Source organism: Staurois parvus, unplaced genomic scaffold, assembly GCF_062004578.1.
Source record: "Staurois parvus isolate SC_StPar_1 unplaced genomic scaffold, SC_StPar_1.0 ptg000153l, whole genome shotgun sequence".
Taxonomy (NCBI): Eukaryota; Metazoa; Chordata; class Amphibia; order Anura; family Ranidae; genus Staurois; species Staurois parvus.
The window spans coordinates 24,745,412-24,771,147 of record NW_028317949.1 but is presented as its reverse complement, the minus strand read 5'-3'; the positions used below and the strand labels follow the sequence as shown (position 1 = coordinate 24,771,147).

General features: G+C 42.4%; 1 protein-coding gene across 2 annotated transcripts in view; it reads right to left on the bottom strand.

Moving 5' to 3' along the window:
• LOC149463753 (cytochrome c oxidase subunit 4 isoform 1, mitochondrial-like) overlaps positions 1–25,736 on the bottom strand; it is a 93,274-nt gene that overhangs the window by 45,433 nt on the left and 22,105 nt on the right. For both annotated transcript variants that reach the window (XM_089674870.1, XM_089674871.1), the window contains exons 2-4: positions 25,396–25,477; positions 16,167–16,337; positions 12,692–12,826 (exon numbers count right to left, since the gene is read on the bottom strand). In XM_089674870.1, the coding sequence (XP_089530996.1) occupies positions 12,692–12,826; positions 16,167–16,337; positions 25,396–25,477 (388 nt within the window). The remainder of the gene's footprint in view (positions 1–12,691; positions 12,827–16,166; positions 16,338–25,395; positions 25,478–25,736) is intronic.

Below are 25,736 nucleotides of genomic sequence, written 5' to 3'. Positions count from 1 at the left end.
TATGTGTATATAACGCATACACTATTGCCCATTTATATTTAAAGGAACAGCGCACCACTTAAGTACAAGTCATTTATTTAGTTTTGGAACATTGGTGTCCTTTTATGAAACAGAGATCAGCAGCGATCCTGAGGGTCGTTGCTGATCTCCGATCATTTGTGGTTTAGGAAACAGAGATGATCAGTGGAGAACATGTTTTCCGCTGATCATCTCAGCACACAGATGGCCAGTGTATGATGGAGCGATGAAAGCCCTTCACTGGAGATCTGTGTTCTCCCTCCAGATTCTCCAACCCAGAGGGGGAGAATCAGAGGAACCGCAAACAAAGCAGAGATAATTTACCTCTGCTTAGTAAATGGTGTTTGACTGATCTCTTACTGTAATCTCACGAGGTTATAGTAAGAGCAGCCATTTTCCAGCGTTGAAAGTGTTTGTAGATCGCTACTCCCTTCATTCGGAGAACTGATCTACACCGCTTCATAAAAAGGCATTCACAGGAGAACTGTCTTCTCCGAGAATACCGGAGAACTGAGCAGCGATCATTTACCGCTGCATGATAAAAGGACACCATTGCAGCATCTTCTGGTACTAATATGCCAGGGTCACAATGGGGTTGATTAATAAAGGCAAATAGACTGTGTGCTTTGCATGTGTAGTTGCTCCAGAGCTTAATAAACGAGGGGGAGATCTGCTGACTTCCATCATCTAATCATGTGCAAGCAAAAATGCTGTCTTTTCTTATTTTCCTTGCATGTGTTTGGGCATTCTTTGTAAAGTGACATTTCACCTCATTTACTAAGCTCTGGAGCAACTGCACTTTATAGACTATTTGCCTTTAGTAAATCAACCACAATATATAAAACTGTTTCTGTAGATTTTTTTTATTTTAAATACATTTTTAGTGCAAGTTTTTTGTTTAAATCATTCATTTTAGGACATTTTTATTTTAATGTATTTTCCACATTGGTTTAAATAAATCAGTTTTAACTAATTTTTTTAACAAATTAACATTTCATACAGTATGCCTCCATTGCATTTAGGTTACAGATCATGCTTGACTTTTTAATAAGAAAGCCTAGCACTACCTTTTCACAGGTCTGCCTCTCACTAAAAAACCCCATAGCAGACCAGTGGAGATAGCTGACAGGAATGGGGATATGTTTTTATGCTGACTCAATGGGGTGTGCATTGTAAATAGACCTGAATGTCAGGCAGTTGCATTACAAAGGCTGTTAACAGCATAGCAGTAAATCACGGAGTAGAATAACCTGTTTTAAACTGTAAAACATTGGTTATGTTGGAGTTAAATCAGGTCTCCTGTCACTAAATGTGACATAATCAAGCATAAGCAATAAAGCAGTACAAGGAGCAGTGGACAGACCATCATAGCCATAAATCACATTGCAGTTTAGTACAGGCAGATCAGTTAAAATTAGGATGGTTCTCCATGTTCACTTCCCTGCAGTGCAAACAGGTGCAATCAGCGTGTGTTTCAACAATTTCCATTTTATGGTATGGATAGAAAATCCGAGCAAATGTGCAATCACCATTCTGTTTTATCCTTTGTGAAGTATTTGTAGATTTGCTTCTTCAATGAACATGGCAGGGAAGTCAGACTTTGTGATAAAGGTCAAAGCCAGAAACAGGAAGCTGCTGCCACCTTGTGGAAAAGTTGTATATGGCAACTGACACTAAATCTTAATAAGCAGAGCTTAAACACAATACAGGTGAAAGGTTAATCAAAGCAATAACAAAAGATCCTGAAAATTCAGACCATGAACTAATTGCTTGTTCATGAACAAATGGATATTTAATTCTAAACCAGCTAAAATTTACTAGATATTCAGTGAAGGTTTTGGAATATATGTAAAGCACTGCATAAATTGACGGGGCTATTTAACTACATGAAATAAATAATTATTAATAATAATAACCCTCATTTTCTTCAGCCAAGAGGCCGTTACTTTGGAATTGGCTCTACATGTATACCAGTAGAGCCCCATCCTCCGAAGTATGAGGGGATCGGAGCGGACGGAGCATGCTTGTCGGATCCGGTAGGAGTGCGGGACATCCCGGTGTGAGGGGCGGAGGAGGTCCCGCTGCCATAGAGGGGAGCCCCCGCGGCAGGCAGAGTGCGGGCTGACAGCTGTAGGGGAGGAGGGAGGAGATCAGCCCGGATACCGAGGACTCCAACAGAGCCGGCCAATCCGCCGCCTGCACGGAGATAGGAGAAGATTCTGGAGGGATCTATCCAAACGTTCCATCCTTTGATGATACCTTATTTGGTGTATAAGGTCACCTACATAGCTGTTTGGCCCATTGGGTCGCATTAAGGAGGTGAGGGGCCATCTTGGCCATCTGTGGATTGACCGCACACTGAGTGGCACTGTGATCACCTCACGGAGTTTGCTGTGATTTCTCACCATCATTTGAATTTATGGACTGCTGCACACAGTATCTACTTATGAGCACTTAACACCAGATATTGTGTTAATATTTATTGTGCATTCTGTGTGATATTTCCATTCATCTAATTTGTGTTTTAGTAGAGGTTGCCAGCGCTGCACTATTTTTTGTAAATTTTATGTATAAAGTTTCGTTTTAAATTCTTCATCTGAATTTTTGTCCAATTGCTTATGCTAGGACTAAGCTATAAAAATATTGTATAAAACAAAATATATATATATTTTGTATTCTTACAGGCAGAATGTTAGACTTCTTTTCACTTGCTTCCTAGGCTATCTTTATCTGTTGTTTTTTTTTTCTAAAAAGTCTACTGTTCATAGAGCTTCATAGCTAAAGCTGACATTTACACAAATTCTAATAAACGGGATTTTCTCTTGAAAGCAAAGAAAACTTGGAATAATTTTTTTAAATTTCATAGATTTCCCAGTGATCTTTTAGGGCCAGTTTACACTAAATGCATTTCAGTTGCTGTTTTTCTGCATCCGAAACACACAGGAAGTAGATTATATGGTTTTCAATGTCATAGTTCACATCAGTGCTTGCATTTCCAGTGCGTTCCGGTTGCAGAAAAAACAGTAGAACAAGCTGTGCTTTTTCTGCACAGAACTGTACTGGAACGTAGTAAAACGCATAAAAATGCACTGGAATGCACCAAAAACACATTGGAACACACATGTCCCTATTTGAAGAACAAGAGAGGGGGAAAAAAGTAACTGGAATGCATAAACAACGTACTGGAACGCATCAAAAACGCACCATAAATACTCCAGAACGCGTCCGGAATGCATCTAGACTGCGTTTCTATAGTGTGAACCAGCCGTTATGCTAGCTCTCTTCCATTTTGCAGGGATTTTATGAGGAATAGTCTCACAATAGCTAGAACACGGAGGGTGTTGTCTTTGATTTTCAGGAACATTGTGCTAGCCGTCAGGATCATCTGCAACCAGGGGCGGACTGACCATTTGCGAACTCGGTCACTGCCCGAGGACCCGGGGTCAGTAGGGGGCCCCATGAGATGCCCCTGGTACCTTTCATAGGCTTTTTTGGGTGTGGTTTAAGTGTGGGTGAGGACACAGGGGCCCCATGATCTCCTATTGTCCGGGGGCCCCATGAGTTGTCAGTCCGCCCCTGTCTGCAACTTTGTGCAAATATTGGCACACAACCTGTCCACAGCAACATCCACCAGACATTGTTGCCAAGAAACTATTTAAACCTGATTCCTGCATATCCTCATTGCTGAATGGTCTTTTAGTCTTTGTTCCTGTGATTCCCAATTCTGAACGTTTGCCTGACCTTCATTGCTGACATGGCTTCCACCTGACCTGCTCTTTGATTTCCTCTGTCTGATTATATTTGCAGTTTACTTTCTTTACTGACCTCAGCCTAGCCTTCTGACTAAGATTCTGTCTACTGATTTGGAACTTCATTGCCTGCATGTTGCTAAACTCTGCTTTTGTTACTCTACCTCTACAATTTGTTACTTTGCTGTCCTCCTGCTGCCAACCACACTTGTTCCCTGCCTCTGCCCCTATCCAAATTTGGTGTATCCCTGGTGCATTATCAGCCTACGGGCTACTTCACACTATTTGGGGTAGGGTTGCCACCTCATCCCTTTAACCACTTGCCTACTGGGTACTTACCCCCTTTATGCCCAGGCCAATTTTCAGCTTTCAGCGCTGTTGCACTTTGAATGACAATTGCACGGTCATGCAACATTGTACCCATATGAAATTTTTATCATTTTTTTTCACACAAATAGAGCTTTCTTTTGGTGGTATTTAATTGTCACTGGGTTTTTTATTTTTTGCACTATAAACACAAAAAATGCCAACAATGTGAAAAATAAAGTTTTTCTTTGTCTCCATTATAAAATTTTGCAAACAGGTAATTTATCTCCTTCACTGATGTGTGCTGATGAGACTGCACTAATAGGCAGCACTTATGGGCACTGATAGGCTGCACTGATGAGGTGGTACTGGTGGGCATTGATGAGGAGGCACTGATGATGCTGCACTAATATGCAACAATGATGGGCACTGATAGGTGACACTGATAGGTGGCACTGATGGGGACTGATAGGCAGCACTGATGGGCACTGAGAGGTGGCACTGATGGGTGGCGCTGACTGATGGCCCTGACTGGCAGCACTGCTGGGAACTGATGAGCGGCACTGCTGGGCACTGATGGACGCACCCGCTGGGCCGCACTGATGGGTGGCACTGCTGGGCCTTGGTGGGTGGCACTGCTGGGTGGCACTGCAGGTCACTGATTATCAGGGCTCTGATGATCAGCGCCCTGATGATTAGTGCCAATCTCCTCTGTGACAGCTGATGGTTATCGGCAGTATTTTCCCCACTCTGTGACAAAGTGCTGCTGATAACCGGCAACTGTATTTACCCATTGGACACAGCTGATCATGTGGTAAAAGTCCTCTGTGATTGGCCTTTTACCTCATCACATGATCAGCTGTGTCCGTAGGAGGGAGCGTTCTGGGAGGACATCATATGATGCCCTCCCAGGACTGGGTAACCGCACTGTAGCCCTCATTTGGCTATAGCACGGTTACCAAGTGGTTAAAACTGAACACATATTAATTACACAGGTTCTGAGGCTAATCTAATGGAAATAAGATACTAGGTGAGTTTAATTACCACCTTACTCAGCCACAGAACCTGTGTAATTAATATGTTTTCACTTTTAAAGGAATGAGGTGGCAACCCGAATTTGGGGTGACACGTTTTACTACAACGAAAAATGTCTGTCACTGCAGGGACACACAGAAAATGATTGTTTTCTATGTGTTCCATGCACACTGCAATGCAGCCTAGGGCTGCAGAAAAATGCAGCACACTGTGCTAAATCTCACTGCAATGTAAGGCAGTGCAGCGCATCATGCTGCCCTACATTGTGGTGAATGGAGTATACATTTTGTACACTTCATATAAAGTTTATTTAAAACAAAAAAAAGAGGAGCTGCATGATGCGCTGAATCGCACACCGCACTGTCCCCTACCACAGCTGTCAGAGCAGTGAATCACTCCGGTGGCTCTGTGCTATAGTGTGAATTCACCCTTACTCCTGAGCTTATGGTACCAGCGTCCCTGAGTCCAGTCACCAGCCCTGGCACCAAGGCACTTGGACCGGAGTTGTTTAAGAGGCCAACCTTCTAGAGGCCAATCTTGGGCTTCTCATACAGGTACACAATATTAATTTAATCAAATTAAAGTCTTGTTTCTTAGTTTAGTTTAGTTTTTTTTACATAACAAACATGTTATATGTACCTGCTTTGTGCAGTTGTTTTGCACAGACCACCCTGGCTCCTCCTCTTGGGTCCCCTGAAGGTGCTCCTGTCCCCTCCCTCCTGTCGGGTGGCCCCATAGCAAACAGCTTGCTATAGGGACGCCCAAGCAGGCACGTTCCCAAGCCATGGCTTTGCGTGTCCATTCATACACAGAGTTGCGTCTCAGCCCCGTTGTGACTGACAGCAGCAGGAGCCAATGGTTTCTGCTGCTGCTGCTGCCTCAGCCAATCAGGAATGAGAGTCCCCGGAGTACCCAGGCTATTATGGACATTGCTGGATCAAGAAGGAGCCCAAATAAGTGTTAGGGGGTGCTGGGGGGGGGGCCTGTTATGCATAAAGGTAAAAAACCTTGAGCCTTTATGGGAATTTTTATTATTGTTTTGTATCACTAACTGTGAATGGATAAGGACCAGGAGTATCCTTTATTGGTTTGGGTTAGTTGCACAATACCTATTCTGTGCTAACACCCCTCCTGGGCTTCAGTGCTTTAGGGGATTTTTTTGTTTGTGCCTCTGTTCAAAGTACCTCTGCAATGCACATAACCCTATATTAGGTGTGGCAGGGCTCCTGTAACATAACGGACGGTGTCACAAGTCATTCAACTACTTAGTAACAACTTAGTAAATCAAGTGTTACATCTGTAAAAATTCAATTTAGCAATAAAATGAGAAAAAAAAAAGTAGTATATATTTAATATCCTGTTTGATGCTCAACCATACCTAATGATACTGGGATAGAAACAACCAGTAATGACTGGCCTATGCAAAAAAAGTACAACTTAGTCTTGTGGATGGGTGTAAACAGGGGGTGGGTTTACTGATTCACTGTACATACAGCGGTCGTGAATTAATGTCATATGTGATATTCTGAGTTTTGAGAATTTGTCTGGTGAGCCTCATTTTATATGGCATAAAATATAGTTTTGGATTTTATTACACAATTGGAAGAGTTTTTTTCTTACATGTCATGAGCCTATTATCACAATGAAAGCGAAGTTCAGAAGGAGAGGTGTTTGAAAATGGTCTGAAAGCTGTTCTAAAGTGCTTTTGCCTATCGGAAATATGAGAAGCAATATGATCTGGTGAGTTACACTGGATTGGGGTGATTGGTGGTAGTCACTGAAAGCACCATTGGTGATATATGTTTAAAGCTGAAAGAGGAGTATAAAATGACAACGTTTCTTGGGACTAAATGTACTGAAGTCTTATGCTTTGTTTAAAAACATTTATTTCACTTTGAGCATAGTGGACTTTATTATATGTATGTTTTTTCACATATATATTTTTTGTTTACTTGTTTTTATGTTTTTTGCAGTGCTACTAGTAATTTGAGCATTATTTTGTTCGCTTACTTTAAGATATTTTTTAAAAAAGGGTTAAAGTAGCAGCAGTGATTTTATTATGTGGGAGATTTTTTTACATTTTATTTTACTTGGAATTTTGTTTCACTATCTGAAGTGCAGAGAAGGGGATATATAAAATGTAGTCTTAATTATGATTAATGAGAGTATAAAAAATACAGTGAGCGCTCCAATGGTCAGCAGCTGAACATTCAAGGAAAACACATAAAAGTCCAAAAAATATATATATGAAGAAAATGCAGCGCTGTGTGATGTTACTATATTGCGGGCAGATATAAATAATAAATAAAACCAAAGCAAATGAATAAATAAATCAATAAATAAATAAATCACAGTCCAGTAATGGTGCTCGCTGATTCCCAGTGCAAAAGTTAGAAATGCGCACTAACCAGAAACGTATTAATAATACGCATGTGTATATGATATCATGGAGATTCCCCTCTGGTGTGGTAATGGGCAGGAGCTGAAGATAGTAGAGATGAAGCGCCCTCGTGTGGCGAAATGGAGGTCCAGCAGGTCACAGAAATCCTTACAGAAGTGTGTGAAGTGGAAAATTCCTCCTCTCAAAGGCTGGTGCAGGGATCAATCTGGGTCTGCAGAAGCTGAAAAGGCTCATCACAGAAGACACAGGAAAGAACCCATAGTGTAGTAGGTTGATGAAAATGATTTTATTCAAGAAAAACAGGAGTGTTCAGGAAAAACTCACAATGGTGCCAGGTTTAATCAAATGACTGACCCTTTAAGATTAAAGATGGCCGCCGGGCCTCCACGTGGCACCGGTGTTGTAGTGTCAATGGCGCCCTGGGCTCCAGCTGACACGTTTCTTCAGAGGTAGAGCTCTACCACTGGGAATCAGCGAGCACCATTACTGGACTGTGATTTATTTATTTATTGATTTATTTATTTATTCATTTATTAATTTGCTTTGGTTTCATTTATTATTTATATCTGCCCGCAATATAGTAACATCACACAGCGCTGCATTTTCTTCATATATTAATTATAATTAAGTAGGCTTACCTATGAAAGAATATATCTACAACCTAACTTTACTTAGCATTCTTCAGGATGGCTCTTGGAGTTAAAGGCCTGTCTTGATATATTGATTTTGATATTGTGTGACACTTTAAATATATTAAAATATATTAAAAGTGTATATTATTGGTATCATGATATAATATTCAATGCATATCTAAAGTCCTGGGAAAAACATAAGGCTTCAGGCACACTGGGCGTTTTATTTAATGCTGGTAACATTAGCTGTGTAAAGTCATGTTAAAAATGTGAGTTTTTCAGCGTTTTTAGCATTTTTGTATTAGCGTTTAGTGGCGTTTTGCCGCATTTTTTCGTATTTGTGTTTTTTAGAGGTTTTTTTTACCCTCCCCCCCACAAAATATTTTTTTTTCAGAAAAAGTCCAAAAACGCTGGTGTGCTGCAATTTAATGCATTTTTCAGCGTTAGAGCGTTTTTACAGATAAAAGCTCCTCTAGAAACCCACTAGTTCTGGGATTTTTTTGCAGCCAAAAAACGCCCCTGCCAAAAAATGTTGATTACAGTCTATGTGTGCATGGACACATAGGATAACATGCAGGGGAGTTTGCTGGCTGTAGAAAAAAACGTCAAAGCCAAAATCAGCCGCTGTAAAAAACGTCCAGTGTGATGAGGACTAAAGCTGGTTCAAATCGTATTTTAGCTGCTACATATATTATGTGGAGTAGAAGTGTATGTATTTTATATGCAGTACAGCTTTGATGGCCTGATCATCTATACTGCCAAATCCATTTTTAATACATGATTTCATAAAAGTTAATAAAAAAATATTTCCTCACTCTTCACTAACATAATATTCCATTAAATCTCTCTGTTATTACTCTCCCAGTAATAGAAGATACATCTATGAAATTGGTTTAAAGCAGCATGAATGCAGTAAAGTGAAGACTTGGACTTTGGAGCAGGGTTGGGCCTTTATTCTCCTTGGTTAATATTTACAGTTTTTTATGAGGTGATGCCAAGTTCATTAAAAAAGAAAAAGCTTGTGAACTTTCAATAAACTTTCAGAAAGCATTTGTATTCTACTTGGCTCACATTCTGTCATCAAATTATTTTTTTTCCAGCAAATCAATGCAAGATATGATAAAAAAAAAAAAAAAATAATGTGTAAAACCTGCAAAAAATATAACTATATATAAATATATATATAATATAATCTCAGAAGATGCTGGGGCTGTGATTAGAAAATTATGTGGAGGGTTCCAGTCTTGGAATATGGTGAGTAAGTTATCTGTGGTGCCATGTAACCAAAGACGAGGATCAACAAGCCAGTGAATTAAAAGCCAAAGAGCAAGGTGGTTAAACCAATGACTATGATTCAACAATCAATTTACTGTGTCTGACTACAGCAGATTCAGCAAAATATAAGTCTGATTAGTTGTGCCTGACTGGGCAGTCACTTCTCTTTGCCCTTTTTAAATAAAGCTGAACTCCAGGCAAGCATATAGATGAAATAAGTATAACATTTAGACTTCGATGTTGCAGAGTATACTGTTTTACCTGCAAAAGGAATTGCATTTATATACATTCAGTCCTACGTTTTACACAGCCCTGTCACAAAGCACATTAAGGAGGTGTGTCATTACCATATCTGTTACATATTGGAATATAGTGGCCACATCTCTTCACCCCAAGTGTCAGGAATGGACTCACCACTGGTGGTGCTGTGGCTCACTTGCTCTGTGGGCTGCAGTACCAGCTCCTACCAGAGGGTTCTTTCAGCAGCCAGGGTCTCACTCCTGCAATCAAGCCATCACCTGAGGCTGATTGCAGGAGGTCTATTTAAGCAGGACGAGGCCTGCAATCAGTTCCTTGGTGTTTGTGTCCCATGAGCCCCTGTACCTGGTATCCTGTGAATCTTCTGTTGCTGACCTCTGCATTGTTCCTGACCCTGCTGACTGTCTCCTGTTTAACCCCTGGCTTGCCTGACCATCCTTCTGCCTGATCCTCTGTACCGCGCTGCCCGTGAGTTACCGCTTGTGACCCTGATCATTCTCTGCCTGCTCCTCCGGTACCTTGCTGCCCGCACATTGCTGACCTGGCCTGCCTGACTACGCCTTACGCTACCCAGACGATCCATCCATCCCACACGGATCTGTCCCTGTTACCAGGTCTGCCAGCCTCTTCACGTCAGGCTCCTTTCCCCGCACACCTCTGACGACGCTCTCTACCATTGTCGGACGTACTCAGGGGTCGCGATCTGGTCTCAGTCTGCTCCAAGTCCATCCCCACCATCAGGGGCCTTGGGGAATAAGCAGATTGGGACTTAGACCCAGCGCCCTGAGGAACCCCGTGCTGTGGGCCGCTAGAGACGCCGCCAGGCGGTGCTTAACAGTACCAAACGGCCTGCCTGACCATTCCACCTATCCAGCCCTGACTACACCTGTGTTCCCACACATTTCTGGTCATACCCGGATCCCTAACACCAAGCCTGTTGACTGGAGAATAAAACAGTCAGACTGAAGACTGAAAAAGTAATTCCTCTGTACTCTTCTCCTGTCAAAGTGTTCCTGTCAGCACATTTACATGCATAACACATTATTGCCTCCAAATGCTACCCCCCCCTCTCCAGCGTTGATTATCCCAAGATGATGTCTCCAGAGTTCCGTGCTTCAAACTTCCTTTTGCAATTTATAAAATTAATACTGCAAAGAAGGTGGCCCATGAAATGCAAATAAAGAGATCTCATCACTGGAGTTCCCAGGAGATAAAAGTAGTCTGTGGGTAATTTAACCACTTGCCTTCCGCCCTATAGCAGAAGTAATGCTACAGGGCAGCATGGCTGTGCAAAATCACGTGTATATACATGATTTTTGGGTAGGGGGCGCACGCCTCCCTACCCGTTACGCTATTGGCTGCTGGGGATGTAAATCACCAGGTCCCTGCTGGCGATTTGATCGTCGGTAGGGCTGAGAAGGGAGAGATCTGTTTGTAAACAACACAGATCGCTCTCCTGTCAACATGGACATGATGCTTTGTATCTCTCTGCACAGATATTAACCTCTTCCTGCCTAGTGTCATTAGTACAGTGTCAGTGCTTTTTTTTAGTACTGATCACTGTATTAGTGTCACTCGGGATGTCACTGGCAGTTAGTTCCTACACAGTGTCAGAATGCCCGCCGCAGTCTCGCTATAAGTCGCTGATCACCGCCATTACTAGTATGAAAAAAATGTAAATTTCAGTGTATATATACCGACATTTGTAGATGCTATAACTTTCACATAAAACCAATTAATATACACTTATCGGGATTTTTTAACAAAGACATGTAGCAGAATGCATTTTGGCCAAAATTTATGATGAAATTGGATTTTTAAAATTTTTTTAATGGAGAAGTTTTATAGCAAAAAGTAAAAAAAAAATGTACAAAATCGTAGGTCTTTTTTTGTTCATAGCGCAAAGCATAAAAACCGCACAGGTGATGAAATACCACCAAAAGAAAGCTCTATTTGTGGGGAAAAAATGACATAAATTTCATTTATGTACAGCGTTGCATGACCACGCAATTGTCAGTTAAATTAACACAGCGCCGAATTGCAAAAAATTGCCTGGTCAGGAAGGGGGGTAAATTTAATGGAGGGAAAGTGGTTAACAAGCATGCATTTTCACAAACTGAAATATCAGTGTTGGGTAAGGTGACCTTTAACACTTTTGCTGCTGCTACCCTAACTATTATAGCAGCTGCAGAGCTTGCATGTAAACAAACATTCAGATGCTATACCAGATGGTAGTTTGTTTACCTTATTAGTTGCTATTGTTGGCTTTCTTGTAGTGATTCAGGTGACTATAGAACCACCCAATCACTTCTATGTGTACAGTAAGGTGACGTCCACCTCCCTTCCCCTCCTTACATTCCCTCCTCACTTTGATTCTCAAACACAACTGTCCTGCTTGGGTGCCCAGACTTCTATAGTGGGTGTCAGTATCAGTAAACATCCATTTACTGAACCCCCTATATAGTATGAAGCCAGGGCTCAGTTCTAAACACTGCAGGGTTCAGAGCTGTCAAACCCTGGCAGCTCTGGCTGGGAAAGAAGCTGATCAAGCACAGTCTATGCTGTATTAGCTTCAGCAGAGTGCGGCATGACATTGGGGGCTTACCAATACTAGATATTGCATCATATATTGTGTTTGTGTGTATTAATTTGAATTGAATTTTTCTGGAAATATAGATTTTATAAACAGTGACACAAATATACTGTGACATAAAAAATTTGCAGCTACAATAATTTTATCCTCTGTGGTCTCTGATTTTAAGAAATTATATAGTATTTTAGGTTTATAAGTGTGCTTTCATGTAAAATAATGTGCATTGTTGAATGTGTATGCAAAAATTGTAGAAATAGGGTTAAAGGAAACAGGGCTACTGCCCAATCTCAGTGTATATAAATAAAAATATGGATGTATTGTATGATACATTTTACATAGTTGGGTTACTGCTACATTTGACCACAAACAAATATTTCATAAAAGGTCATTAATCTCTGCAAAGAAAAATTAAGACATGACTAACCATATACACGTTGCCACCAAAGATATAATCCAGTAAAGGCTATGAAGTAAAATGCTATTCCCAATACCGTTTTCCACTCATTCGGATTTCCCTTGTTCATCTCTGCATAGGATTGCTTAAAGCTAATACGGTACACTAGAAGATAGAGGATAAACATAACAATTAAAATTTATTGTTTCTAAAGTAGACATACACTACATTGCCAAAAGCATTGTTACACCTGCCTTTACACGCACATGAATTTTAATGGCATCCCAGTCTTAGTCCGTAGGGTTCAATATTGAGTTGGCCCACCCTTCGCAGTTATAACAGCTTCAACTCTTCTGGGAAGGCTGTCCACAAGGTTTAGGAGTGTGTCTATGGGAATGTTTGACCTTTCTTCCAGAAGCGCATTTGTGAGGTCAGGCACTGATGTTGGATTAGAAGGCCTGGCTCACAGTCTCCACTCTAATTCATCTTTTTTTAATTCATATCAGGTTGAGGTCAGGACTCTGTGCAGACCAGTCAAGTTCCTCCACCCCAAACTTGTTCATTCATGTCTTTATGGACCTTACTTTGTGCAATGGTGCGCAGTCATGTTGGAAAAAGGAGAGGCCATCCCCAAACTGTTTCCACAAAGTTGGGAGCATGAAATTGTCCAAAATGTCTTGGTATGCTTACGCCTTAAGAGTTCCCTTCACTGGAAATAAGGGGTCAAGCCCAACCCCTTAAAACAACTCCACACCATAATCCCATAGTACCGTTCTGCTGGCAACGGCCAAACCCAGACATGCCCTTCGGACTGCCAGACAGAGAAGCGTGATTCATCACTCCAGAGATCATGTCTCCACTGCTCTACAGTCTAGTGGCGGCGTGCTTTACACCACTGCATCTGACGCTTTGCATTGCACTTGGTGATTAAAGGCTTGGATGCAGCTGCTCGGTCATGGAAACCCATTCCATGAAGCTCTCTAAACACTGTTGTTGTGCTAATCTGAAGGCCACATGTAGTTTGGAAGTCTTTACCTATTGACTCTGCAGACAGTTGGTGACTGACCCCGCTCTGTTATTTTACGTGGCCTACCACTTTGTGGCTGAGTTGCTTTTGTTCTCAGTTGCTTCCATTTTGTTATATCACTAACAGTTGACCGTGGAATATTTAGTAGTAAGGAAATTTAATGGATGGACTTATTGCACATGTGCCAACCTATCATGGTACCACGCTTGAATTCACTGAACTCCTGAGATTGACCCTGTCACAGCTGCTTCCCCATCAGGATGACCTTCCCCCCTACTGTCTTTCGTCCTGCTGCAGCTCTTTGAAGCCGAGCCGCGCAGGACGAGAGGACCGGCCCCTCGCACCTCTGCCACTATCTGGTGTGGACCTCCTGCAGAGATGAGAGGGATCACGGCGACAGGCTGGTGCTGCACGATCCTTGTCATATGCAGCGCGTATGTCCCTGGACAAAGGCCGCGCTCACGAGAAGTGCGGCCCGTGTCCAGGGGACGTGCCTCGTTGCCAGGCGACGAGGCACTCCAGCTCAAGCTGATGCCGGGCGCCCCAGTCATCTTCTCTGCTGTGTAGTCACAGAGGGAGCCCAGCTGCGGCGGGACCCTCATGACCAGACTCTGCCTGAGACCCCCAAGCCTAGGTGGGAGATCGCCTGCCACCTACCTGAGACCCCAGCTAAGGGGAGACTACCTGCCAGCCACCTGAGACCCCCAAGCCAAGGGGGATTGCCTGCCGGTTGCCTGAGACCCCAGTCCAGGGGTGGATTGCCTGTCTGTTGCCCAAGACCCCAGTCCAGGGGTAGATTGCCTGCCGGTTGCCCAAGACCCCAGTCCAGGGTGGATTGCCTGCCTGTTGCCCAAGACCCCAGTCCAGGGGTAGATTGCCTGCCTGTTGCCCAAGACCCCAGTCCAGGGGCGGATTGCCTGCGTGTTGCCCAAGACCCGAGTGCAGGGGAGAGATTGCCTGCCTGTCACCTAAGACCCCATCCTAGGGGGGAGATTGTTCGCCTACTGCCTAAGACCCCAATCCAAAGGGGGGAGACTGCATAAGCCAGCCTGCCTGAGACCCCTCGCCTGTCCCGGACCTCCAAAAGGTATCTGTGTGTTACTTTCTTATCCCTGGGGGACCAGACACCCTGTCGGATCCGTGGGCATATGCTTTCCCCTGTTTTACCTGAACTGCTTCTGTGATGATCCCCTGTTTTACCTGAACTGTCCCTGTGATGATCCCCTACCCCCCTTGTTGGATTACAATCTGCTACAGAGACTTTTTCTTTGCCCTCGATACTGGACTACAAGTGTTTTAGCCCCTCCTTGCTGTCCCCCTACTGGCAAAATCACCCTCCCTGCCATTTCCCCATTGAGTGACTGTCATTCTGTTGTCCCAATAAAGCTTTGTGTGTTTGCCATCTGCTCTGTGTGTTCTGTCCTGCCTAACCTCCGTCACAGACCCATTCTTTCACAAATGTTTGTAGAAGCAGTCTGCTTGCCTAGATGCTTGATTTTATACACCTGAGTCATGAAGGTGATTGGAGCACCTGAATCCAATGATTTGGAGGGGTGTCCCAATACTTTTGGCAATATACAGTATGACTTGTATAGCCTATTTACATGGCCACAGAAAGTAGCTATCATCTTGGCAGATATTTTTTCATGAGCATGTACAAGGGTGTAAACAGCCTCTTCAGTGAACATAAAACATATAAAATGCTAACCTAATGCCAAATAATATAAATATATTAAAGTTAATTCAACTATTGTCATCAGTTTAGCTAGAGCAATGCATAAATAGAGAAGATAACCATTTGCTAAAACTACATATAGGCACAGTTCAAAAACCTATACCAATCATTATTTGCAATAATGTAAGGAAAACAAATAACTTCTAGATCAGTGGTTCTTAACCTTGTTGGAGGTACTGAACCCCACCAGTTTCATATGCGCATTCACCGAACCCTTCTTAATTGGAAAAATAAAATATGATTTTTCAAATTCAAAACATAGGTATATATTTAGGTATATATTTATACATAGGTGCACAAAATGAACAAAACCATTAAGAACAAAGAACAAAACCATTAAAACATGATTTTCACACAAAAACAAAAACATAATAATGAATATTTACTGCATGAATCATATGAGTCGGGTGTGGGTCTTCACCTCCGCCGAACCCGCGAGACTGACTCACCGAACCCCTGGGGTTCGATCGAACCCAGGTTAAGAACCACTGTTCTAGATTATTAGCTAATTTACCTTGTTGTGCTGTTATAAGAAGTAAACCCAACAATTAGAAACCAGTGCTGCCAATGCATGTGTCAAAAGTTCTTGTCATTTTGATGTCTACCAGACAGCATGATAGCTGTTCCTCCATTGGCAGAAAAAAGGCAAAATTATTGATTGATTTGAAAAAGTGATTTAAGCTTAGAATATAAAAATCTATTGTATGTATTGTTTACGAAAACATTAAGAACAAATCACATACATGCAAGTTTCTCATCTTTGGTCAGTTGAGTCCAGGATCCTCCTTCCTTTTCTTTGAGAGCCTTCTGCTGTTCTGTCAACTCAGATACAAATTTCGCATCAGGCAGTGGGTATGCACGGCTATCAGTGTAACGGGGCTTTGTGTGGTAAGGTACTTGGTCACTTGAAACATCTGCATAAAACATGAAACCAAATCTATGTAAACCACACACTGAAAAGGAACACATGAAGATACACTGCAAAATGTATGGACAATCTAATATATTGTTCAATCCATTCCCACTGTGATATGAGGACAGTGATACACAATGTCAATATAATATATAATCCAGATAATGCAGTACAAATTTCATAGGTAATCACACTCCATTCTGATTAAAATCTGGAACTAAAAGATGGAAAGTTAGAAGGAAGCATTACAAGTTCCTACCATTTCTGGTCAAATCCCAATACTTTAATGCTATCTGTAATGACCTGGCCAGGCTGTACAGGAGCCTGTGTTTTTCTACACAGGAAAGCACAGAAGAGCATTCTTAAAGGAAAACTCCAGGATAGGCAACAAAAAATCACCCATTAGTACACCCCCTACACTAAACAGTTAATAACATTTTGAAAACCTTTACTATTTAGAAGAAAAATCGAATTGAATTTTCATGACCTCATCTCTGTAATTCAAAAGATAACAGCTTCTGCTCTGCCAAGGTGTAACAGCAGGAATTACAGAAATTAAAGGAAACTACAGTTTCCATCAAACACGGGGAATTGTAGTGAATGTGGGCAGGTACACTAGGACTGTACATGTTGAATATGTCTGAGAGTCTCGGTCTGCCCACCACTGCAAGTGGGGCTGAATTACATCACTGCTTTCTGGAGAAAGAACTACAGAAGCGATGTGCCAAGACCAGTGGCTAGGGGAATAGGAGGCATATCAGCCACTGGTCTTACAAACAGTAAACCAAAGAGAATTAACAGTTTGATCTGAAAATGAATAGGCTATTTCAGAGCAACTACTGAGTGAACCAGAAGAAGGATTACATATTCAGTGAAGGAAGGAAATCAGCAACAATGACATATAAGAAGTGTTTGCCTGGATGTTTGCTATAAAGCAGAAATTAGAAGTGTGTCTCACTTCCAACACATATTTAAAGAAAAAAAAATGCATACCTCATTTCATGCAAATCATTAATTTTTCTGCCCTGGTCAAACTGGACCACTGGTTTACAGCACAGATATAGCTAATAATAGAGAACCATTTATTCCAAACCACACACCACTGTTTCAAGTTTGTTGGCCATCATCACTGCAGTGTATGATAACCATGGCTCATAAGAACAGGGCTTGGGGAGGATCAAGAAAGAATAATCAGACAGGTTACAGGGAGGTGGACTTAAAGGATAATTTCACCTTTTGAACAAAATTAATAAATGCACATTTTTTTTGCAGGTAAAAAAATGTGCATTTATTATTTTTGTCCAGAGGAGCCTAGAGAGCATTGCACCAGGGATCAGTAGATCACTGATGCCATGCAGGTCTCCTTCAGATCTGTCAGAATATCTGCTTGCCGTACGGGATGTATGAGCAAGGAGATATTCTGACAGGAAGCTTTAATTAATTACCACAGCGCTCCACCGCGCTGTGGTAGTTCATTGAAAACTAAAAGCCCACAGCCACTAAGGCTGTCGGGACTTGCAGTTCATTCATTCAAGGAAGTCCGTGAATGAATGACTCGGCCGTGTGGGCGGAGCCCTGCATGGCCGCACTGCTTTCAAATCTGACAGATAGTACAGGGAAATTTCTCCAAGTATTATCTGTCAGAGGGAGAAGCTATGAGAATATGTTACATGTTCCGTCATAAAAACGGGTGGAACATGTAGCATGTTCCCAAAGGTCAACTTATCCTTTAAAGTGTATGTCCTTCCACGACCTGTCAGGGTTTTAAAAGAATTTTTGAATTCTTTAAAAAAAAAGTTTTGGGAGGAAAAAAAGCCATCTATTAAACCTGTACAAACCACAACATAACCATATTTAAGGGGGTTGCACTGTGGTACACAGTGGTTTAATTCAAAATAGTTTCTTGACATAATATATCTTTGTCTATCTTATCTATTTGTCTTAATCTACAGATCATTTGTTTGCAGTAAAGATGGCACCATAAAATAACCTGCTGCTAGTCCACTTACTGTTTGCCTATTAACCATGGGATCCAGTGTTTGTTGACACATTGCCATATATTCTGTGTATATATCTTTATCTAGATTTTTCAAAAATGTTGTCTTTCTTCATTTTAATTCTAACTTATGATCACACTTCCTTACATTCCTTTCCATATGGGATATACATTATCTGACATGCATGACTGCTTCATATGACATGCTGACACTAATGTTTTAGGGCCTTTTTTAAGGTGCAGATGGACTGGTGTTCAAACGCAATAAAATAAGCAACATCCTTTGTTGAAAATGTTTTATTAGTACACATGGCCTTTGCATCATTGTAAGTGGCAAAGATAGGTTTTAAGGCAAACCCTAGTTTTATTGTACCTAGTACAGGTAATAAACATTACAACTGTAAAAATCCATGAGCAGTTTTACAAAGGTGTTCTTTTAAAGTGGTCGTAAAGGCTCAAGGTATTTTACCTTCATGCATTCTATGCATGAAGGTAAAAAACCTTCTGTGTGCAGCACCCCACCAATACTTACGTGAGCCCCATCCTGATCCATGTGCATGAGAGTCTTGCCTGCCCAAGGTCTCTCCCTCTTCATTGGCTGAGACAAAGCTGGTAAGCTGGTAAGCCAATGAGGAGAAAGTGTCTGTGGGGGGGACCTGCCACGTCTGTGTGTGAATGGCCTGGGAGTGAGCCTGCTTGGGTGCCTCCATAGCAAGCTGCTTGATGTGGGGGCACTTGCACCGGGAGCCAGGAGAGCTAGTGGGGGACCCAAAAAGTAGAGGATCTGGACTGCTCTGTGCAAAACCACACTCAAAATTGAGCTCTGGTGCATCCTGTTCCCACTGATCATCCTTCAGATGTTTCCACAACTTGATTGGAGTCTACCTGTGGGAAATTCAGTTGATTGGACATAATTAGGAAATGCATAAACCTGTTTATATAAGGTCCAACAATTAACAGTGCATGTTAGAGCACAAACCAAGCTATGAAGTCCAAGGAATTGTCCGTAGACCTCCAAGACATCCATAAATGGAAGAAGTCTGGAACCACCAGGAATCTTCCTAGAGCGGGCCGCCCGGCCAAAATGAGTGATCGAGGGAGAAGGGCCTTAGCCAGGGAGGTAACCAAGCACCTGATGGTCACTCTGAAAGAGCTCCAGCATTTCTCTGTGGAGAGAGGAGAACCTTCCAGAAGAACAACCATCCCTGCAGCACTCCACCAATCAGGCCTGTATGGTAGAGTGGCCAGACGGAAGCCACTCCTCAGTAAAAGGCAAATGGCAGCCTACTTGGAGTTTGCCAAAAGGCACCTGAGGGACTCTCAGACCATGAGAAAAAAAACTCTTTGGTCTGATGAAACAAAGATTTAACTCTTTGACCTGAATGCCAAGCGTCATGTCTGGAGGAAACCAGGTACCGCACACCACCTGGCCAATACCATCCCTACAGTGAAGCATGGTGGTGGCAGCATCATGCTGTGGGGATGTTTTTCAGTGGTAGGAACTGGGAGGTCAGGATCGAAGGAAAGATGAATGCAGCAATGTACAGAGACATCCTTGATGAAAACTGGTTCCAGAGCACTCTGGACCTTATTCTGGTGCGATGGTTCATCTTTCAACAGGACAACGACCCTAAGCACACAGCCCACATAACAAAGGAGTGGCTATGAGCCAACTCTGTGAATGTACTGGAGTGGCCCAGCCACAGCCCAGATTTGAACCCAATTGAACATCTCTGGAGAGATCTGAAAATGGCTGTGCACTAACGCTCCCCATCCAACCTGATCAAGTTGAGAGGTACTGCAAAGAAGAATGGGGGAAATTGCCCAAAAATGGGTGTACCAAGCTTGTAGCATGATACTGAAAATGATTTAAGGCTGTAATTGGTGCTAAAGGTGCTTCAACAAAGTTTTGAGCAAAGGCTGTGAATACTTTTGCACATGTGTTTTTTTTCGTTTGTTATTTTTAGTAAATTGCAAAGATTTTGAAACAAACTTCTTTCACATTGTCATTATGGGGTATTGTTAATAGAATGTTGAGGAAAAAATTAATTTAATCCATTTTGGAATAAGGCTGTAACATAAGAAAATGTGGCAAAAGTTAAGCGCTGTGAATACTTTCTGGATGCACTGTAACCCATCAGTTTTTGTCAACCATGTTCCATAGCTACAGGGGAAGTCCATGGTAGCCACCAGGATCAGCAGAAGGTATGTCCCCAATTCTAAGGATTTTAAAGACCTCCTGTCTCCATCACTCCATCCCTCCTTCATCTCTTGTCTCCATCTCTCCATTACCTCCTGTTGCCATTTCTTCATCCCTCCATCACTTCCCTGGTCTATTTCTCCATCTCTCTTTTAATCCATCCCACCATCCTTCTGTCCTACAATGCTCCATCATTCCCTCTCATCAGTGCTTCATCCATTCCATCCAAAACGTCAACCCTCCATCACCTTTTCTCTTTATCACCCCATCCCTTTATTACTTTCTCCCTCCATCTTTCCATCCCTTCATTAAACTGTTCATCAAACCATTCCTCTGTAATAGGTCTCTCTCACCCTCCTTAACTTTCATCCCTCTGTTACTCTATGTTACTCTATGCCTCCCTCCATCTCTCCTTTCTTCTTTCCATAACTCAATCACACCAATCTTTTATCTCTTGCTCCATCCCTCCCTCCCTTACTTTATTTGTCTGCCCCTTGCTCCATCCCTCCATCACACTGTCCATCCAACAATCCCTGTCCCTTATAAGCCGCCACCCTTTCTATTCTCTATCACTTTCATCCCTCTATTTTTCGTTCTCTTCCTTCATCTATCTGTCTCTCTGTCACCATCTGTAAACATCATTTAATAATTTAAGTCCAAATAAATAGTGCAGTATCTTCTTAGATGCTCAAAAACTTGAAACAATGAGTCATACGTGTCAGTCACACTCACACACGAGGCACTGGCACCACTCTGGCTGCTCAACTCCTGGCTGGCGGTGTGGCAGGAAATGTCCGAGACATTATTATGCTTGCCTCGCGAGTTGTGCACAGCCTCCGCCAGACCCATCCCCTGCCAGCTGAACACTCACACTCGGATTGTTTTGGGACTCAGGCGGCTCTGGATTCCAGAATTGTGCTTGCACAATACCAAGCTGAGCCATCACATCTTTTTTTCTCTGGCACTTTTCTCCTGTTACAGGCATTTATGGGCAGAAGAAAAGTGCCTGTTTTTTACTGGCTGTCCTTAAAAACATGGACGGTTGGCAACACTGCACCCATTAAACATTCACACTACTGGAGGAAAACGTAAGTGAACCCTTGGAGTTAATAACTGATCGAATCTCCTTTAGTATCAATGGTTTCAAGTAAGCACTTTGAGTAGCTTTGATCAGACCTGCATAACATTCAGAAGGAATTTTAGACCAATCTTCTTTATCAGACTTTACTCAAAAACATTTTCAGGATGTCTAGTGTAAATAGCTCTCTTGAGGTCATTCCAAGAACACTCCAATTTTTTTTCTGAAGCCAGTCTGTGATGGATTTACTTCCATGGTTAGGGAGATTGTTCTGAGACTGCATTACCCAACTTCTACTAAGCTTCAGATGCCTGGCAGACATCCACCCTGATATTATCTTGTAGGATATTTTGTTAAACCATTTTCCCCTCAATGATGGCAAGTGGTCCAGACCCTAAGGCAACAAAGCAAGCCCAAATCATGATGTTCCCTCCACCATTGTTCACTGTTGGGATGATGTTTTGATGTTGGTAAACTGTGCCCTTTTTTGTGCCATAAATAGTGCTGAGTATTCTTCCCAAACAATTCAACTTTTGTCTCATCAGTCCACAAAACATTTTCCCACTAGGGTGGCAGTTCACCAAGATGCTCTGTGGCAAATTTCAGGTGTGCAGAAATTTTTATTTTGAAAAGCAGCGGTTTCCTCTGTGGTGTTCTGTCATGGAACCCCTGCCTGTTCAAAGGCGTACGTATGGAAGAACATGGGTTCTTCTTTAGCTCATAAGGATTCTGCATTGTGCTTTAGGAGTCATCTTGGCTGGGTGCTCACTTCTAGGAAGAGTAGCATGGCCAAACCCTGGGGGTTGCTGGAGGTGCCTCCCAGGTCGCTGAGTCATCTTGGCTGGTTGAGATGGGGGGGGGGGGGGAGTTATGCTAGGAGGGGGAATTTGGAGGGGAGGGAGGTTTGTGCTTGGAAAGAAAATTTGGAGGGCGTTGTGCTAAGAGGAGGGATTTGAGAGGATTTGTGCTAGGAGTGGGGATGGGGAAATTTATTGTAAGAGGGGGGATTTTGAAGAGAAGATGTGTGATAGGATGAGAAATCTGAAGAGATGGAGGATGTGTGCTAGAAGAGGTGATTTTTTTTGGTGAAGATGATTTGGGCTAGGAGGGGGGAACTGGGAACATTGGAAGCCAGATTGGGGGAGCATATATTTGTGCTTGGAGGGGGATTGAACTGGGAGGAAGGGGAATTGTTGCTTTTTTGTTTGGGGATAATTTTGGTTTGCAGACATAATCTATGCTTAGAGTGAAAGCATGCTGAATAGTGCTGTTTTTTTATGCTGAGACACGATGCTCACACATGAGGGGGCATGGTTTTTCATCTTCACCCGGGGAGCAAGATGACATTGTCCCATCACTGCTCGCACTACGCACAGGGCACTCAATAGATTTCCTGCTCCCTGCACAGCACATAGCTGTAACTGGATTTGTTTACAGACACAGCCTCAATCTGCACAGCGTAAAGGTGGCTGCTATGTTGGAGTTCTGACCCTGTCCTCTTCTCTGCCGACTCGTCCACTGCCAGACTAACCCCTGTCCTCTACCCTGCTGATCCTTGTATACTGCCCTGCTGACCCTGTCCTCTGTACTGCTGACCCCTGTGCACTGCCCTTCTGGCTACTGTCCTCTGCCATGCTGACCCCTTTCCTCTGCCCTACAGCCCTGTCTTCTGCCCTGATGACCCCTGTTCTCCACACTGCTGGCCCCTGTCATTTCCTCTGTTGACCCTTGTCCTTAGCCCTGCTGATCCCTATCCTCTGCCCTACTGACCCCCTGTACACTGCTCTATTGGCTCTTATACACTCCCTTGCTGACCTCCCATCCGCTGCCCAGCTGACCCCTATCTTCTGCCCTACTGATCACCTGTACATTGCCCTACTGACTCTTGTACACTCCCCCAATGACATGTCATCTTCTGCCCTGCTGCCCCCTGTACTCTGTCCTTGATAACGCACTGTGTACTGCCCTACTAATTAATGGCCTCTGTACTCTGCCCTAGAAACCACTGACTCTATCCTCTGCCCTGCTGCCCCCCCCCCCACCCCCCATACACTGCCCTAATGATTTCTATACACTGTCCTGCTGACCTCTCATCCTCTGCCCCCTGACATTTTTACTGCACCCCCACATCAGACAGGATCTAGCCTGAAGAGTAGCCAAAGTACTAAACTGTCTCCATTTATAGAAAGTTTGTCTAACCGTCAGTTGATAGCTGCCTAAACACTTTGCTATTGCTTTGTATCCCTTTCCAGCCTTATACAGATCGACTACTCCTTATGGTATGTCTTCAGAGAACTTTTCGAGGTGTGGTTCACATCAGCTAATGCTTCTTATGAACGGCAATCCTAATAAGTTTGAGTGTCTTTTATTAATTAAAGTAGCTCTAAACCACACCTCCAAAGTCATTGCATTAATCGAACTCCAGGTGTGTAAACTGATGACTTCAAATAGCTTTTGTTGAAGTAATTAGTCTGTGGGTTCACTTACTTTTTTCTCCAGCACTGTCAATGTTTAGCCAATGTGTTCAATAAAAACACAAAAAAATTGAATTGTTTGTGTGTTATCAGCTTAACCACTTCCCACCCAACGTATTGTAAAAAAAATGTCAGGCAAAACCAAAATTATTCCTGGTGGACATCATATGATGTCCTTCTATTCACAAACCTCTTGTGTGCCCTAGGGAGCACACAGCGATGTGATCTGTGATCCACTGTGTCCACCAGACACATTTGAACACAGATTGGTGTATGGGCTGCTGTACATGGTTCTGGTACCATGTGATCACTCTGACCAATTCAGTGTCAACAGTGGCTTGTATTCATAGCCATTGTGTGTACTGTTGTGATCTTTGTGATTGGCCATAGTGCTCATATGATACTGAGGCCAATTACAGTGGGCCTGCACCATATGATAGCTGTGGCCAATCACAGTAGTAAGCAAAGGTTTCATGAATGAAACCTTTGAACAGTGGTAGAGAATGCTTATTACAGTGACCATCACTGTAATAAGCAATCAGAGTGTAAAAAATCCTAATCTCCTAATCACTGCTCTGGTCTCAGTTTGTGAAAACGAAAAAGAAATTGTTTAAAACATTGAAAAAAAAATATTTTTTACATATTGTCACCAGTGTCCTACACCAGTATTATGGTGATACTGCACTGCTCTGGTGACAGTGTATATAAAAAAATGTAATTTCTTAATTTTCCAAAACAATTGTGACAAAAAATTACAATTTAAAAAAAATCACCATGCCTCTTACTAAATACTTTGGGATGTCTACTTTCCAAAATGGAGTAATTTTCAGGGTATTTGTACTGTCCTGGCATTTTAGGGTCAGCATTTGCAGGTGGTCTGCACATCAGAATTGGTTCATGTTCAAATATATATACCATAGATTGTAGACTCCGTAAGTTTCACACAGAGTGCGTTATCATGCATTGCAGTAACATTTGGTAAAAGCATGCATTTTAGTGCTCTTTACCCCAGCACAAAGGTGTCATTCTATCAACTTGTTTTGTTTTGAACTGTGACTGTGTTAATAGCAGGTGAGATCTGACCTCTGCTTTTCCTTGCTATAGGTGTTAGAATGAGCATAACATGCTAGGTTTCTGTTTGGTACTACCTAATAATTTATCTATTGTTAGGTACCAAAACGTGGCAAGGTTTTGGTAAAGAAAAGCCTTTACAGGACCAGAAATGTGTTGTATAACATTATTAAATTGCAGGCTAACTAAATATAACTGATTATATAAATACAAATAAAATTACAGAAAATCTTTACTTACCATGTGCAGACATGTAACTACTTGTGGAGAAGCTCCTCCATATAATGGATTTTGGAACACGAAGGGAGCGTGCAACTAACATCTAGAAAAAGAACAGACATAAATACAGTCAATTTATTAACAATTCTGGTCTAGAATGTGAACGTTCTGTAATGATACAAAAACAGTCCCTAAATGTAGCATAGACCCCAAACCGGTCTGTCTGTTTGGTCCCAGGTTCCATTCCCTGATAGCCACATGACAGCCAGGCGCACAGTTCATAGTCACTCACGTCAGAAAATAGTCCATGCATGTCCTTTTCTGCAGCTTATTTACTGGTTTAACATGAATGGGGTGAGTGT